The sequence below is a fragment of the Tenrec ecaudatus genome, chromosome 2, assembly GCF_050624435.1.
Source record: "Tenrec ecaudatus isolate mTenEca1 chromosome 2, mTenEca1.hap1, whole genome shotgun sequence".
NCBI lineage: Eukaryota > Metazoa > Chordata > Mammalia > Afrosoricida > Tenrecidae > Tenrec > Tenrec ecaudatus.
The window spans coordinates 197350608-197366230 of record NC_134531.1 but is presented as its reverse complement, the minus strand read 5'-3'; the positions used below and the strand labels follow the sequence as shown (position 1 = coordinate 197366230).

Genomic DNA, 15623 nt, shown 5'->3' with positions numbered 1-15623 from the left:
TGGTAGGGGGCCCAGCCTTCAGGCCCCTCCACTGGCTCCCCATTCCTTGCTGGTACACTGCATTCGTCTGGCATTGGCTTTATATCTGGTCCTTCTTTCCCTGTGAAGACACAAATAATACCCTCCCCTTGGGTGGGTCAGAGCCCTATTCCCCCATCACACATCTTTTTTATTCCTTTCCCCTTTCCTCCCACCACCCCTGTTTTAGTTGGTTATCATATGTACCCCTGGATTTGGTCTGGCCACTGCCATGCTATCTGGACCTCACCCCTGGAGTGTTTTTATACAGTAGCTTTTACCCTGTGCCCCTTTTGCCTTACCTTTCTGTTCTTTCATATATATATATATATATACACACATACATACATATATACATATATATATGATATACCATTGTATACCATATATATATATATATGTGTGTGTGTGTGTGTGTGTGTGTGTGTGTGTAAATAAACTTACCTCAGCAGGCTCATGTTATACTTGTCCTTTTGTGCTTGGCTTACTTCACTTAGCATAATTTCCTCTAGTTCTTCCCATGTGGTGATATGCTTCATGCGTTCATCACTGCTTTTTAGAAATGCATAGTACTCCATTTTATGTATGTACCACAGTTTTTTAATCCATTCATCTATTTATGGAAATTTGGGCTGTTTCCAACTCCTTGCAATTGGGAACTGTGCCGCAATAAACATTGGAGCACAGATGTCTGGCCGTGGTTTGTTTCGTGCCTCTTCTGGGTATATGCCCAGTAGGGGGATTGCTGGGTTGTATGGTAACTCAATTTCCATCTGTTTAAGAAATCACCAAATCAATTTCCATAGTGGCTGTAAATGCCTATAGGTCCACAAGCAGTGGATGAGAGTTCCTATCTCGCCACAGCCCCTCCAACACTTGTTGCTTTCTGATTTTTTTGAATTGGGCCATTTTTGAGGGTGTTATGTGTTATCTCATAGTTGTTTTGATTTGCGTTTCTTTATGGCTGATGAGTGGGAACATTTTCTTATATGTTTATTTGCCATCTGGATTTCAGATTCTGTGAAACTTCTGTTCAGGTCCTTTGCCCACCTCCTCATCTGGCAATTATTTTTTCTCTTATTGTAAGCCTGCAAAGTATTGTAGATTTTAGTAATAAGGCCTTTGTCTGATGTGTCATTGCTAAAGATGTTTTCCAGTTGGTGAACTCTCTAATTACTCTCTTGGTGAATTCTTTCAATGTTAAAAAGGTGTCTTGTCTTCAATATATCCCACTTGTCCATTTGTGACTCCTCTGTATTTGTATCCTTCCTTATTTCTGATGGACTATATATTCCCTGTGCCAAGGTACTGACGTTTGTCCCAATTCCCTATTTTGGGGGGATTTTATTTAAATTTATTTAATTGTTTAATGGTCCTAATTGTTTGGGATTTTATCTCAAGGTATCCGATCCACCTTGAGTTTATTCTTGTGCATGGAGTCAGGTAATGGTCTTGTTTCATTTTTCTGCAGGTAGATATTCATTTTTTCCAGCACTATTTATTGAAAATGGCATCTGCTTCCCATTTGATATTTTTTGGGCCCTTATCAAAGATCACTAGCCTGTATGCTGATGTTTTTATTTCTGGGTCTTCAGCTCTTTTCCATGGGTCTGAATATCTGTCATTATGCCAGTATCACACTCTTTTGACTACTGTGGCTCTATAATATGTGCTAACATCAGGTAGTGCAAGCCCTCCCACTTTGTCCTTCTACTTGAGGAGCTTTCTGCTAATAGTGGACTTCTTCCCTCTCCATATGAAATTAGTAATCTGTTTTTGCAGTTCTTTGAAGAAGGATGGTGGTATTCGTATTGGAATAGCATTGAACTTATATAGTTCCTTGGGAAGAACAGAAATCTTTACTATATTGAGTCTGCCAATCCATGAGCATGGGATATTCTTCCATATGTTGAGGTCACTCTTGATTTCTTGAAGTAGTGTTTTATAATTTTCCTCATACAAATCTTTTGGTTTTTTAGTCAGGTATATTTCTAGGTATTTTAATTTGTGCTTGGCAATTGTAAAGGGTACTACCTTTTTAATTGTCTCTTCTGTGGTCTTATCGGATGTTTGCAGGAGTCCAATAGACTTATGTTTGTTGATTTTGTGTCCTGCCACCCTGCCATATTCCTCTATTGCTTCCAACACTCTGCTTGTGGGTTTTAAGGTACCTTCAATATATAGAATCTTATCGTCTGTGAATAATGATAATTTCACCTCTTCTTTCCCCAGCTGAATACCTTTAATATATTTCCTTTGTCTTATGTTGTTAGCTAGGGCCTGAAATATGATAATAAATAGGAATGGGGATAAGGAGCATCCTTTTCTGGTCCCCTTTTTCAGTGGAATTGTTTTAGTTTTTTTCTCCATTAACTACCACATTAGCTGTTGGTTTTTCATATATGGCTCGAATAATATTGAAGAATTTTCCTTCTATTCCTATCTTCTTCAATGTCTTAATCAGGAATGTGTGTTGGATGTTGTCAAATGCTTTTTCCACATCTATCGATATTATCATGTGGTTCTTATCATTTTTCCTGCCAATGTGGTGAATAATGCTGATGGTCTTTCGTATGATGAACCATCCCTGCATCCCTGGCATGAATCCCACTTGGTCGTGGTGAATTATTATTTTAGTATGCTTTGTATTCTATTGGCTAGTATTTCTAAGGATTTTTGCATCGATGTTCATTAGGGGTATTGGTGTATACTTCTTGATTCTTTTGGCATCTTTGTCAGCTTTAGGTATCAAGGTTATACTAGCTTCATAGAAAGTGTTTGGGAGTTTTCCATATTTTTCTATGTTCTGGAAGAGTTTGTATAGGATTGGTGTCAGTTTTTCCCTGAATGCTTAGTAGAATTCTCCTGTGAAGCCATCTGGCCTGGGGGATTTTTTTTTGTTGGTAATCCCTTGGTTACCTTGTCTATTTCTTCCATTGCTATGGGTCTGTTGAGGTTGTTGACATCCATCTGGGATAGCCTAGGGAGGGATTGTGTTTCCAAATATTTGTCCATGTCTTCCAAATGGTTGAATTCGTTAGAATATAGACCTTTATAGTACTGTGTAATTATCCTTTTCATTTCATTAGGGTCCGTTGTAAGGTCCCCTGTTTCATCCCTCATCCTTGCAAATGTCGTTTATTCCTTCCTTTCTTTGGTTAGGTTTGCCAGAGGTCTATCAATTCAGTTAATTCTTTCAAAGAACCAACTTTTAGCGGCATTAATTTTTTTCCATAGTTTTCTTGTTTTCCCTCTCCTATATCTTGGCTCTGATTTTTATTATGTCTATCCTCTTGCTGTTAGTAGGGTTGTTCTGTTGATTCTGCTCTAATTGGTGTACGTTTTGTGTCAGCATATCATCCATGAGTCTCTCTTCTTTTTTCATGTGTGCATTTATTGCTCTCAGCCTTCCTCTGATGCTTTTGCTGTATCCCACAGGTTTTGGTACATTGTATTTTTGTTCTCATTGATTTCTAGAAACTTCCTGATTTCATCTCTGATCTGGGTCAATATCCACTCTTTTTGCAATAGGAAATTGTTCACCCTCCAGTTGTTTGGCCTTGTTTTCTTCACTGTTTTTCTGTTAATTTCCAGTTTTATGCCACAATGATCAGAGAGAGATTTCTGTATAACCTCTATGTGCTTGAATTTACTCAAGTTCAACTTGTGTCCCAGCATGTGGTCTATTTTTAAACATGTGCCATGTGGGCTTGAAAAGAATGTGAATTTTTTTAAATGTAGGTGGAAAGCTCTGAAAATATCTATCAAGGCACGTCGTCCAATTGTGCTATTTAGATCTTTAGCCTCCTTGTTGAGTTTCTTTCCCAATGATCTGTCTTTATCAGAGAGTGGTGTATTAAAGTCTCCAACTATAATTGTTGATTCTGTGATCTCTTTTTCATCTCTTGGAGTGTTTGATTTCCCGAATTTCGCAGATCTCTCGTTAGGTGCATATGTTTATTATGCTCACTGATTCTTGGTCTATTGTTCCCTTGAGCATTATATAGTGCCCCTCCTTGTCTCTTGCTATGGCCTATATCATGAGGTCAATTTGGTCAGATATTAAGATCACCACCCCTGCTTTTTTTGCATTACCATTTGCATGGGATATTTTTTATCAAGCCTTTAATTCTCAACCTGTTTTTGTATGTAAGCTTGAGATGTGTCTCCTAGAGGCAGCAGATTGATGGGTTGTGTTTCCTGAACCAGTTTGTTAGCCTCTGGCTTTTAATGCCTCAGTTCAGGCCATTGATATTCAGTGTTATTATATCCATCTGTGTACTCTGTGATGTCATCTTGTAACTTTTGTGATGCATATTTTCCTATCTACCTTTCTTATCTGCTTGTTTTGTGTGTGGTTTATGTTTGCCTTCTTTCCACTATCGAGATGATGCTATCCTGGGGGCTGTTTTTTCTTTGTTGCCCTGTGGGTGGAGTTGTTCTCTATGATGGTCTCTTATTTGCCTTTGGTGAGTGTTATCTTCTGCCTATACTGGATCGGCAAGGATATTTAGTAGGGCTGGGTATCTTTTTATATATTCTTTGAGGTTGTCCCTGTCTGGGAAGACTCTTAGTTATCCATCTATCTTAATAGTTAATTTTGCTGGGTAAAGTACTCTTGGGTTTGTGCTGTTTTCCTTCAATTTTTTGGAATATGTTACTCCATTCCCTCCTCTTTTTTCATCGTTTCCATTGATAGATCTGAACATACTCTTATAAGGGTACCTTTCTACGTGACTGTTTGCTTTTTCCTAACTGCTTTTATGATCTCCTTTTCCTCCATTATGTGTCTTGGTGATTTCCTTTTGCGATTCAGTCTGACTGAAAGCTGGGGAAGTTTTCCTCTCATTATTCCCTTGCTATTTTTGCCCATGATTTCATTTTTGTGTCTTATTCTTGTAGTCCAATTATTCTTTTTTAAAAAATAAATCATGCTATTGGGGTTCATACAACTCTAACAGGGAAATCTATCTCGGGGATCTACTCCCTGGGGGATGGGCAACAGGAAAGACCAATTATTCCAATATTGTTCTTTTCATAGCATCAGACATGGCTCTCAAGTTTTCTTCAGCTTCTTTGATTGTCTTATTTGATTGCTTTTCTCATTTTCTGAGGTCTGCTTGGTTGTCCTCTAGGTCAGTGGTAAGATTCTCAGCTTCCTCAAGCCTACTCACAAGGTCTGTCAATTTGTCACTGGATTTTGTTATTTCATCCCTTAACTCTTGTATTTCCCTTTTGTGCATTGCCTTTATCTCCTCTATCATTTCATTTTTCCTGCATTGCATCCCTCATATTCTTTATGACTTCAAGCAGAATTTTGAAAATTTATTTTTGTGACAGGTCAATATCTGCTTCTTCTATGCCCATCATTAGGTTCATGACTTCTTCCAGCATTGTCTTCTGTTTCTCCTGTTTTTTAGTAGATGCTGTTAGAACTGGTTCCTGTTTACATGTTGTTTTAGAGGAGCCTGGAGCCATCTTCCTGATTAAAAGAGCCTTGGCTCTCTCTTGGGGGATTTTTATGAGTACTTCTATGAACTACCTTCCAGTAACTTTTCTGAAGGGCTTAGGCTATCACTATAACTTCCTGTGGTATAACTCTTATCCTAGCCATCCAGAATTCTGTTACTTGTAATGTGTGTTGGATATTCCTCTCATGTGACAACGGTTGGGTTGTTGTGGGGCTTCGATTTCTTCACTCCCTGGCCTATCTCTAAGTAGGCTTCACAGTTCTTGGAGCACCTCGGCTGGATTTTAGGCTTGCATTTATTCTATTTCCCTATTAATAACAATTAGTTATGATTACATGATCCTGTGATTACTTACCCTCCCAAAAAGATCACTGGAGATATGGGTGCTATATCAAAGAGTGATGTATAAACAAGGAAGTGACTGGCTATCAGAAAGAAAAAAGACAGACATCTAAGTGAGGCACAAGCTGAGTCCATATGGAAGAATCCTCTCTAATCATAGTTGAAGGATATTAAAGCCCTGTAATAAAAGGAAATTGTAAAATTTATTATGGAATGTATGAAAAGTGGTATCCTAGGCATTAGGGACTTGAAATGGACTAGTATTGGCCATTTTGAATCAGAAAACCATATTATTCATTATGTCAAGAATAACAAAATCAAGGGGAATGGTGTGGCATTCATTGTCAGAAAGGATCTTGATAAATCCATCATGAAGTACAATGCTGCCTGTGATTAGATTTTGCTTATCAGCCTTCAAGAAAATCCAGTCAATACAATATTATTCAACTTTATGCACCAACCACAAAAGCTAATGATGATGAAATTGAAGATTCTGACATGGTCTTCAGTTGGAAATTGATCAAACATGCAATCCAGATGTATTGATAATTATTGGTGATTGGTATGCAAAATCAGAAACAAAAAGGAAGGAATGGTAGGTGGAAAATATTAACTTGATGATAGAAATGAAGATAGAAATCGCATGATAGGATTTTGCAAAACCAACTACTTATTCATAGCAAGTACCTTTGTCAATAACACAAAAGCTGACTACACACATGGACTTCCCAAGATGGAATGCACAGAAATTAAATTTACTACATCTGTGGGAAGGGACAGTGGAGAAGCTCAGTATCAGGAGCTAAAACCAGATTTGGCCTGAATGTTGAATAGATCATCAATTGCTAATAGGTAAGTTCAGGATAAAGGTGAAGAAATTAAAACAAGTCCACAGGAGCCAAAAGATGACCACAAGTCTATCCCACCTGAATGTTGAGAACATCTCAAGGACAAATTTGGTGCCTTGAACACTAGTGACAGAAAACCTGATGAGTTCTGGGAAGACATCAAGATCATCATTCATGAAGAAAACAAAAGGTTATTAAAAGACAGTAATGAAAGAAAGATCAAAGTGGATGTCAGAAAGGACTCTAAAAATTGTTCATAATCATAGAGTAGCTAAAGCAAGTGGTTAAAAAGGATGACATCAAAGAGCTTAATATAAAAATGTTAAGGGAAGCTCAAGAAGACAAAGCCAAATATTATAGTGATATGTACAAAGATCTAGAATTAGAAAACCAAAAGGGAAGATTTAAAGGATGCAGGAATTTTCAAGAGAAGATGGAAAGAACACAGAATCACAGCACCAAAAAGAACTAGTCAATATTTCACCAATTCAGAAAGTAATATATAAATAAGAACAAATGCCACTGAAGGAAGAAATTCAAACTTCACTTCACTGGAAGTATTAGCCCAAAACAAGGCTCCTGGAATTGGCAGAATATCCATTGAAATGTTTCCAAAAGCTGAAGATTCACTGGAAACATTGACTTGTCTATGCCAGAAAATTTGGAAGACTGGTCAACTGACTAGAAGAGATCTGTATTTGTGACTGTTTCAATGAGAGATGACTCAACAAAAGGCTCAGACTGTAGAATGATATCATTGATATCACACGCCAGTACAATTTTGCTTAAGATCATTCAACAATGTTTACAACAGCACATTGACAGGCAACTAACAGAAGTTCAGGCAGGATCCCGAAGAGGTTATGGAATAAAGGATTTCTTTGCTGATGTCAGATGGATCTTAACTCAAACAGAGAGTACCAGAAAGATGTTTACTTGCATTTAATTGACTATGCAAAGACATTAGACACTGTGTAGCACAAACTGTGGATAATATTGTGAAGAAAGGAAATTCCCGAACACTTTATTATTCTCATTTGGAACTTGTACATGGATTAAGAGGCAGTTGTGGGAATAGAATAAGGAAATACAGCATGGTTTTAAGTCAGGAAAGATGGACATCAGGGTTAGATCCTCTCACCAAACTTGCTCAATCTATATGCTGAGCAAATCATCAGGCAAGTTGGATTATATGAAAAAAGTGTGGCAACAACATTGGTAGAAGGCTTATTAACCATCTGCCGTATGCAGATGATGCAACTTTGCTTGCTGAAATGAGGAGGGCTGGAAGCACTTACTGATAAAGTTCAAGGATTGTAGCCTTCCGTATGTATTACAACTCAATGTAAGGAAGAAAAAATTACTCACAAGTGGACCAATAGGTAACATCATGTTAAATGGAGAAAAAGTTTAAGTGGTCAAGGATTTTGTCTTACTTGGATCCACAATCAAGGTTCATGGATACAACAGTCCTGCATTAGGTAAATCTGCTGCACAAAACCTTTTTAATGTTTTGAAAAGCAAGGATGTTACTTTGATGATTAAGGTGCACCTGATCCAAATAATGGTATTCTCTATTGCACCATATACATGTGAAAGTTGGATTTAATAAGGAAGATCATAGAAAAATAAATTCATTTTGAATTGTGGTGCTGGAGAAGAATATTAAAAGCACGATGGACTGCTAAAAGGACAAACCAATCTGTCGTGGAAGAAGTAAGCCAAGATCACTCCTTAGATGCAAGGATGGCAAGACTTTGTCTTACATACTTTGGACATATTATCAGGAGAGACCAGTCCCTTGAAAAGGACATCATGTTTAGCAAAGTGGAGGAGCAGCAAGGAAGGAGGCAGACCCTCCACCACATGGACTGACAGAGTGGCTGCATCAATGGATCCAATCACAGGAACAACTGTGATGTGCAATGTTTTGTTTTGTGTGCAAGAGGGTGCTATGGGTGGAAGCCAGCTCAATGACACTCAGTAACAACTAGTTAGATTAAAATGTAGTGTCCTATCATGATCATCCAGTTGACTTATTTTAAAACTTTTCTTTTTTAAGTGAACGGGAAATATATGGGGATTAAATCCTTGCAGAATCCCTCTTACCATCTACAAAAAACAGCCTTGCTGTTATGTGACTGTATTGAGAAGTGTATTGTTGCACGTGCAGTTAAAATTTAGTCCTTAATCATTTAATCTGCCTGAGTTAGTTATTGTGCCAACCCAGCCGATAAACACATGTGGGGTTAATTGAAGGGCAGAGGGATAAATGGCTTGGTCAGTCTCGCTTTACTAGCTCTTGCCTTTCTAGTTCTCTGGTCTCTTGCTTTATGATGGCCGGATAAGGGTGCAGCTGCCTCAGCCAGTTCCCTGCTTCAGCTGGCAAGGTTCACTTCCTGCAAGACATCCCTGAGGAGAAGCCACATGGTCATACACTAATGCAACCCTGGGTGCTGGAGCACCCATGTGGAGACCCCTACCAGCGCTGAGATTTTTACACATTCACTGACTAGGCTTTTCTCCTGCAGTCGGCATCGTTGTGAGATGGAGGAGGATTTTGGGGATTGGTGTCGGACATATGGGCTAATGTTGGGTTTGTGGGCTTGGGCAGCACTGGACTGGGATATTTTCTTGATGTTCACTTAAATTTTATATAAAACTCTCTCTTTTACATGGGTTTCTGTGGATTCGTTTCTCTAAAGTACCCAGACTATCTCACTGCCTTATGTGCCATAGACATTTCTTTTAATTTTTAATATTTTCTGTTTTCTTTTCATTTGAGGTTTTTAGCAGTTTTACTTAGTTATTCTTGTTATTTTGTTTTTTTAATATTTCTTTATATATGAAATTCAGGCTCTAAATCTATAGAGAGGGTAACTGGATTAACGGTTCATTGGAGATACAATAGGGTAGGTTGAAGGTGAAATGGGAAGCTAATAACAATAAGTACAAAAATTAAGAAAATGTTCCTAAACTGATTGGGGTGGTAATTGTCCAGTCCTTCTGGATCTGATTGAACTGTTGAATTATATGATATGTGAACTATATGTCAATAAAATAATTGAAAAAGAATCAAATGAACAAGATAAGTAATTTGTTTCAATTCTGCCTCAGATCTGAACCAGAACTGGGAAATAACTCTTAATTAATGTTTAACTTTATCATTAAACATCATGATAACATGTAATAAGATAATAATTAAGAGATGATTTTTTAAAAATACTTTTATTGGGGCTCTTACATCTCTTATCACGATCCATAATTCAGTGTGTCAAGCACATTTGCACATATGCTGCCATCATCATTTTCAAAACATTCTCTTCCTACTTGAGCCCCTGATATCAGCTCCCCATTTCCTCCGTCTCCCTCCCCCACCCACCTTCCCTCACAAACCCTTGATAATTTGTAGATTATTATTTCCGTATCTTACATCGTCCTCCATTGCCCCTCACCCACTCTTCTGTTATTTGTCCCCCTGGGAGGGGATTATAGTTTATCCTTGTGATCAAATCCCTCCTTCTACCACAGCCCTCCCTTAATCCTCCTGATATCTCTATTCTCCTTTTTGGCTCTGAGGGGTTTATCTATCCTGGATTTACTGTGCTGCAGGTTCTTATCTGTAGCAGTGTGCATGCTCTGGTCTAATCTGATTTGTAAGGTAGAATAGAGGTCATGACAGTGGGGGGAAGGAAGCACCAAAACTAGAGGAAAGTTGTGTGTGTCATCGGTGCAATACTGCACACTGACTGGCTCCTCTCTTCCCTGTAAGCCCTCTGTGAGGGGGATGTCCAATTGTCTACAGATGGGCATTGTGTCTCCAGTCCATGCCCCCCACCACTCACATTGGGTATGATTTTGTTCTGGCTCTTAGATGCCTGATACCTGATCCCATCAACACCTCAAGATCACACAGGCTGGTGTGCTGTGTTTCTTCCATGCGGGCTTTGTTGCTTTTGAGCTAGCTGACCGCTTGTTTATCTTGAAGCCTTTAAGGCCCCAGCTGCTATATCTAAAGGTGATCTTAAAGGTTTAACGTTTTACATTCTTGGATGTAGGAATAAAATATATATGTCAAAATATCTGGAATTTTGGCAGGCATGTACCTGAAAATATGTTGGATGAATTTAAATGTCAGTGTATGGTTTCAATTGCAATACTACCAACATACTTCATGATAAGAGAATGAAGCAATTTTGTTAAACTTCCCAATCAGTTCTTCCAGTTCTTGATTTTGTTCTATGATACATCTTAGAAAAAAACGGAGGCATAATTGTGTCACCTTAATTCCTTTAGACCTTTAAGAGTTGTCCCTATTGCATGTCTTCACAAACATCTGGTCAGCATTTACATTCCTCCACAGTTAAAGTATATTTTAAAACCACAGAGGTTGTCTGTATAAAGTATAGTTGCTCTTTCGCCATAACCCTACTATGCAAAAGGGCATATAGAAAAGATAATGATTATGGATTTCTCTTTTTTGTCATAATTGGGAAATCTAATATTATGAATGATATTCTTCCACTCTTTTATTTAAAGAAACTGTGACCTTGTATTATGTGTTGACCAAAGGGACAGCTTGAGGTGATCATTTGACCTGCAAGACTTATTGGGGAATCATGGTTGGGGCCTCAGATCACCCATTCTTATCATACTTCCTTTGTATTTTTGCTCTACATTACAAAAGTTGTTTTAGAGAGATAATTGATAGGTTTACTCTGAACTTTTAAAGAGATTTTTTTTGTCCAGAATTAAAAACTCTAGTGTATTTTTCAACACATCATGTTGCCTAAAAATTTAAAGGTGAATGGTGTTATGTCTAAATAACAAAGTTAACCCATCTCTGTTCATCTTTTACAGATTAGTCATCATATTGTGCTAATGATGAAGGTTAGAGAAGGATAACCCAGAAGGAATAAAAAATGAGCTTTAATATTTCCTGACTCAATGTCATAGATGATGAAACCTCAAATTATTGCATTTCCCAACACAGGTGGTTGCTATTCTGTTTGAAAGATAAGAGGGTACATAACATAAATTATAACCGTGACTAGAAAGGGGCTCTGTACCCTGAACGACATGCTAGGTAATTTATACCTTACCTCATTGCACACGGAATGATTGGAGCAAGGGTGTTGTGCAGTGGAGATTGTTGAGTGAGGTAATAGCTGTTGTTTCTGAAGATCATCTAAAACTCTGGGTGCATGTTAGATTATAAAGGTAAATGAACTGACACCATATTGTTAATAAAGCCAGACTGAAAACATGAAACTATATCTGCTTATATCTGATCATGCTGTCCATGTTAATGGATTAACTTATATATAACAGTACAGAAATAATATTCTATCCTGTTCTCCTTCTACATTCTAGACGCTCCTCATTCCACATCCTAGACACCTTGGCTTATGATGGAGTTCTGCACTGAAAAACTTCACACTTGGTGCCTGATTATAAACCACACAGTGTCACTTTGTTCTGCTGAACACTTGTTCAGGATGAAGTAATCTGAAATTCCCCTTCATGTCAACATTATCATAACTTGTTATGATTCCTGGGATTACTCTTTCAATAAGCTGCATACACTCTAATGCTGGAGCTAAGCTCTGCTTTGGGGATGAAGTCATGAAACGTCATCTTGCCATTGAATTGAAAACCAGCATTTGATCAAATATTCTCATGCACATTTCCAAGTGATTCCTGATTTGATTTTCCAATTGTATCCAATCTACTTTGGCAAAAGACATGCTGATTATTCCATATCTTTATGTTCAGAGATCAATGAAATTGTGTAAGGACTTCAAAATGATTCATACTGCATGTATGTATACATATATATGATAGCTTAAATGAACAATTGTCTTCTGCAAAAATAAATTTTTTAGAAAGATGAATACAAGAGTGGTCTCAATTAGGTGGATGCTGAAGTTGTGCCAAAAGTCCAACTTTTCTAAAATGCTACAGCACTCTGTGTTCCTGATTTCAGTCACCACTTCTCCTCAGCATACTCCCATGATTCTACAGTTTGCTGCAAACTTTCACAGAAGTGGTGACTGACCACTAATCTTCTGTATGGACTATTTTAGGGAAGGGGAGGGGATCACAAACTTGGGTCTTGTTCACATGCAGAGCCTGGATGGAAATCTGGGTTTTGCCAGAAGACCCAGTGATCATATCACATCTAAGCATCCCATGGGGACCAAGTGTAGTCTCAGAAAGTTCTGTGACTCCCAACGTTCTGTTCTTCTCAATTAAGCAGGTAGCTGGTGGTTTGCTTAAGGAACAACTTCAGGTTGGACGTTAGATTTTGTTTAATATTTAGTATAATCACAGATACAGAGGATATCATTTACATCATATAATGAAAGACTATGGTTAAATGGGCCATATTAATTAATTAAATATTACACCATGTTCACATAATCTTCCCATCAAGATAAGCAATGTATTTTATACTGAAATTCAGTTTTCATTTGTAATGAGTATTGCTACTACAATAATATCAGGGGAAAATTTGGCAAAAGGGACCTTAAAAATAATCTAATGTGATACATTGGATTTGGGATAAACTATTTGTACTGGGTGGCAAGCTTGATTTCTAAATGAAATATCTTCTGTGATGAAGTAATGAAAGATATGGAAGTTTAAATTCAAGCCATGCTTTTTCTACTTATTTCTATTATTACCCTGTCCACCTTTGACATGGAATCTGACTTATTTAATAAAAGCATATTTTCATAGAAAACAAAGCACATAAATTAGAATGAACATAACATTTCATTAGTTACTGATTCAAGTATCAATTAACCTGAAAGAAGCATGACAGGTTGCATTTGGAGAATTGAATTTTTAAACATATAAAGTTTAATAAAATAAATAAATAAAAATTTAAAAGTTTAATGAAAGAGCATCCAGATTGTTAGCCCAGTACTGTGAATTTCATGTGAATGATCTATTTTTTAATGTAATAGAAGCAAATTTTACAGAATTCAGATATTAGGTAACTAGGAATATCATCATTAAGACGTAAGGAAATCTTTGACTTGTCCTCTTGGGCTGAATTTATACTACCTGATGAGAGTAAATCAGATGACTATAGTTCAAAATATTTCATACCTCCTTGGCATAGTGAATATTAACAACATTGTGTCTACATATTTGAACTGTAGGCCACATCATACAATAATCATTGAGATAAACGAAAATGCTCTAATAATTTGCATAATGTAAGCATAGATCCAGTAGAGAATTGTTAACATTATTGGTATCCATAAAGAAGACATAAAATTAATGGCTAGAAATTGTCACCAGAATCATGTGGTATTCAGAAACTCCGAATATTGCTATCTTATGTTATAAACTTTACCCAGAACTTTCTTGAGAGCTTTTCCCACCTCCTTATTTCTTAGGCTGTATATGAGGGGGTTAAGCATAGGGGTTAGGATGGTATAGAATACAGAGAGACTCTCATCTTGCTCAGAGGTGTGCAAGTCACTGGGAATCATGTAGATGAACATGGTTGGACCAAAGTAGAGACATACCACCATCAGATGGGAAGAGCAGGTGGTGAGGGCTTTGTTTCTTGCCTTGGTAGAATTTAAGCGGAGAACATTGTGGAAAATAAAAATGTAGGATGCCAAAATAAGGCCAAAGGGTGTGAGAAGGAACACAATTCCAATTACAAAAACTACCTTTTCATAAATTGAGGTGTCCTCGCATGATAGCTTGAGCACTGCCTGTAGTTCGCAGAAGAAATGGTGAACTTCTCTTGCGCCACACCTCGGTAGATGCAAAGTGTATATGGTTTGGATTAGGGCATTAAATGCTCCTCCTCCCCATGACACCATGGCCATCTGAAAACAAACCTCAGAATTCATAATGGCCCCATACCTCAAGGGTTTACAAATAGCCACATATCTGTCATAGGCCATCAGAGTGAGCAAAATGCATTCACTGCCTCCAAGAGCAGAATGAAAATAAATCTGAGTCCCACAGGCAATAGATGAGATATCTGATGTTCCTGAAAAAAAATTGGTTAGCATCTTGGGGACAGTCGTGGAAATGAGGGAGATATCCATGAGGGAGAGCTGACTGAGCAAGAAGTACATGGGGCTATGGAGCTGGGGGTCCAGAACCAGGAGGAGGACCAGGGTTGTGTTTCCTGTGATGGCAACAACATAGACCAGGAGTATGGTGAAGATTAGAACACTAACGTGTCTTGTTCCTGGAAAAAGTCCAAGAAGGGTAAAACCTGACAAGTAGGTCTCGTTATCACTCCTCATGTTTTGCATACGACTGGAGGAACAAAGAATAAATACATCAGTGAACTCTGGGGGGATATTATTGGATAAAACATTTCATATAATTATTTTGTGATCGAACAATATTCATAATTCTGCTCCAAATATGTCATTGACTGTTTTCCAACCACGGCATGCATTAATTCTTCTTATTTGTCCTTTACCCAATTTCTGACACGAATGTTCCTATATTTCGCACACACTCTCCACAGTCTTGGTTCTTAACTACCACTCAGAACCTAATCCATATACCTTCCTGTAAGTGAAAGCTCTTACTATTCATTAGCGTTCTCTTGGAAGCTATAGTTCCTCCTTGACTATGCTGGCTTTTTCCATATGGAACCCCATGATTAAAATTCCCTCACATTCCCCACACTCCTGCATTAGAAAATTTTAAACTGACCAAAAAGACTTCATTGTGTACTAACCCTGAGACCCCCACCTGCAATTGTCCTCGGGGTAACAACCTGTGTGGCCTGAGTTCCGGGATTTGTACTTTTCCCTCTGGCACCAAATAAATACTAAATTCTGTGTTTTCTGAACTTCCTGCATAAATGTCACTTCCTCATGCCACACAAACAGATTACATAAGACATAAAGAGATCTCTTTGAGGGAGTACATTTAACACATGTATGGAACCAAT

General features: G+C 37.8%; 1 protein-coding gene across 1 annotated transcript; it reads right to left on the bottom strand.

The window, feature by feature from the left end:
• Positions 1-14022: 14022 nt before the first annotated feature.
• LOC142441183 (olfactory receptor 2M2-like) lies at positions 14023-14961 on the bottom strand. Its single transcript, XM_075543237.1, has one exon. The coding sequence runs from the start codon at positions 14959-14961 to the stop codon at positions 14023-14025; it is 939 nt and encodes a 312-aa protein (XP_075399352.1).
• Between the last annotated feature and the right edge of the window lie 662 nt (positions 14962-15623).

Bases quoted from the DNA above. Each gene is read 5' to 3' on its own strand.
- LOC142441183 (XM_075543237.1), bottom strand. From the start codon at position 14,961: ATGAGGAGTGATAACGAGACCTACTTGTCAGGTTTTACCCTTCTTGGA.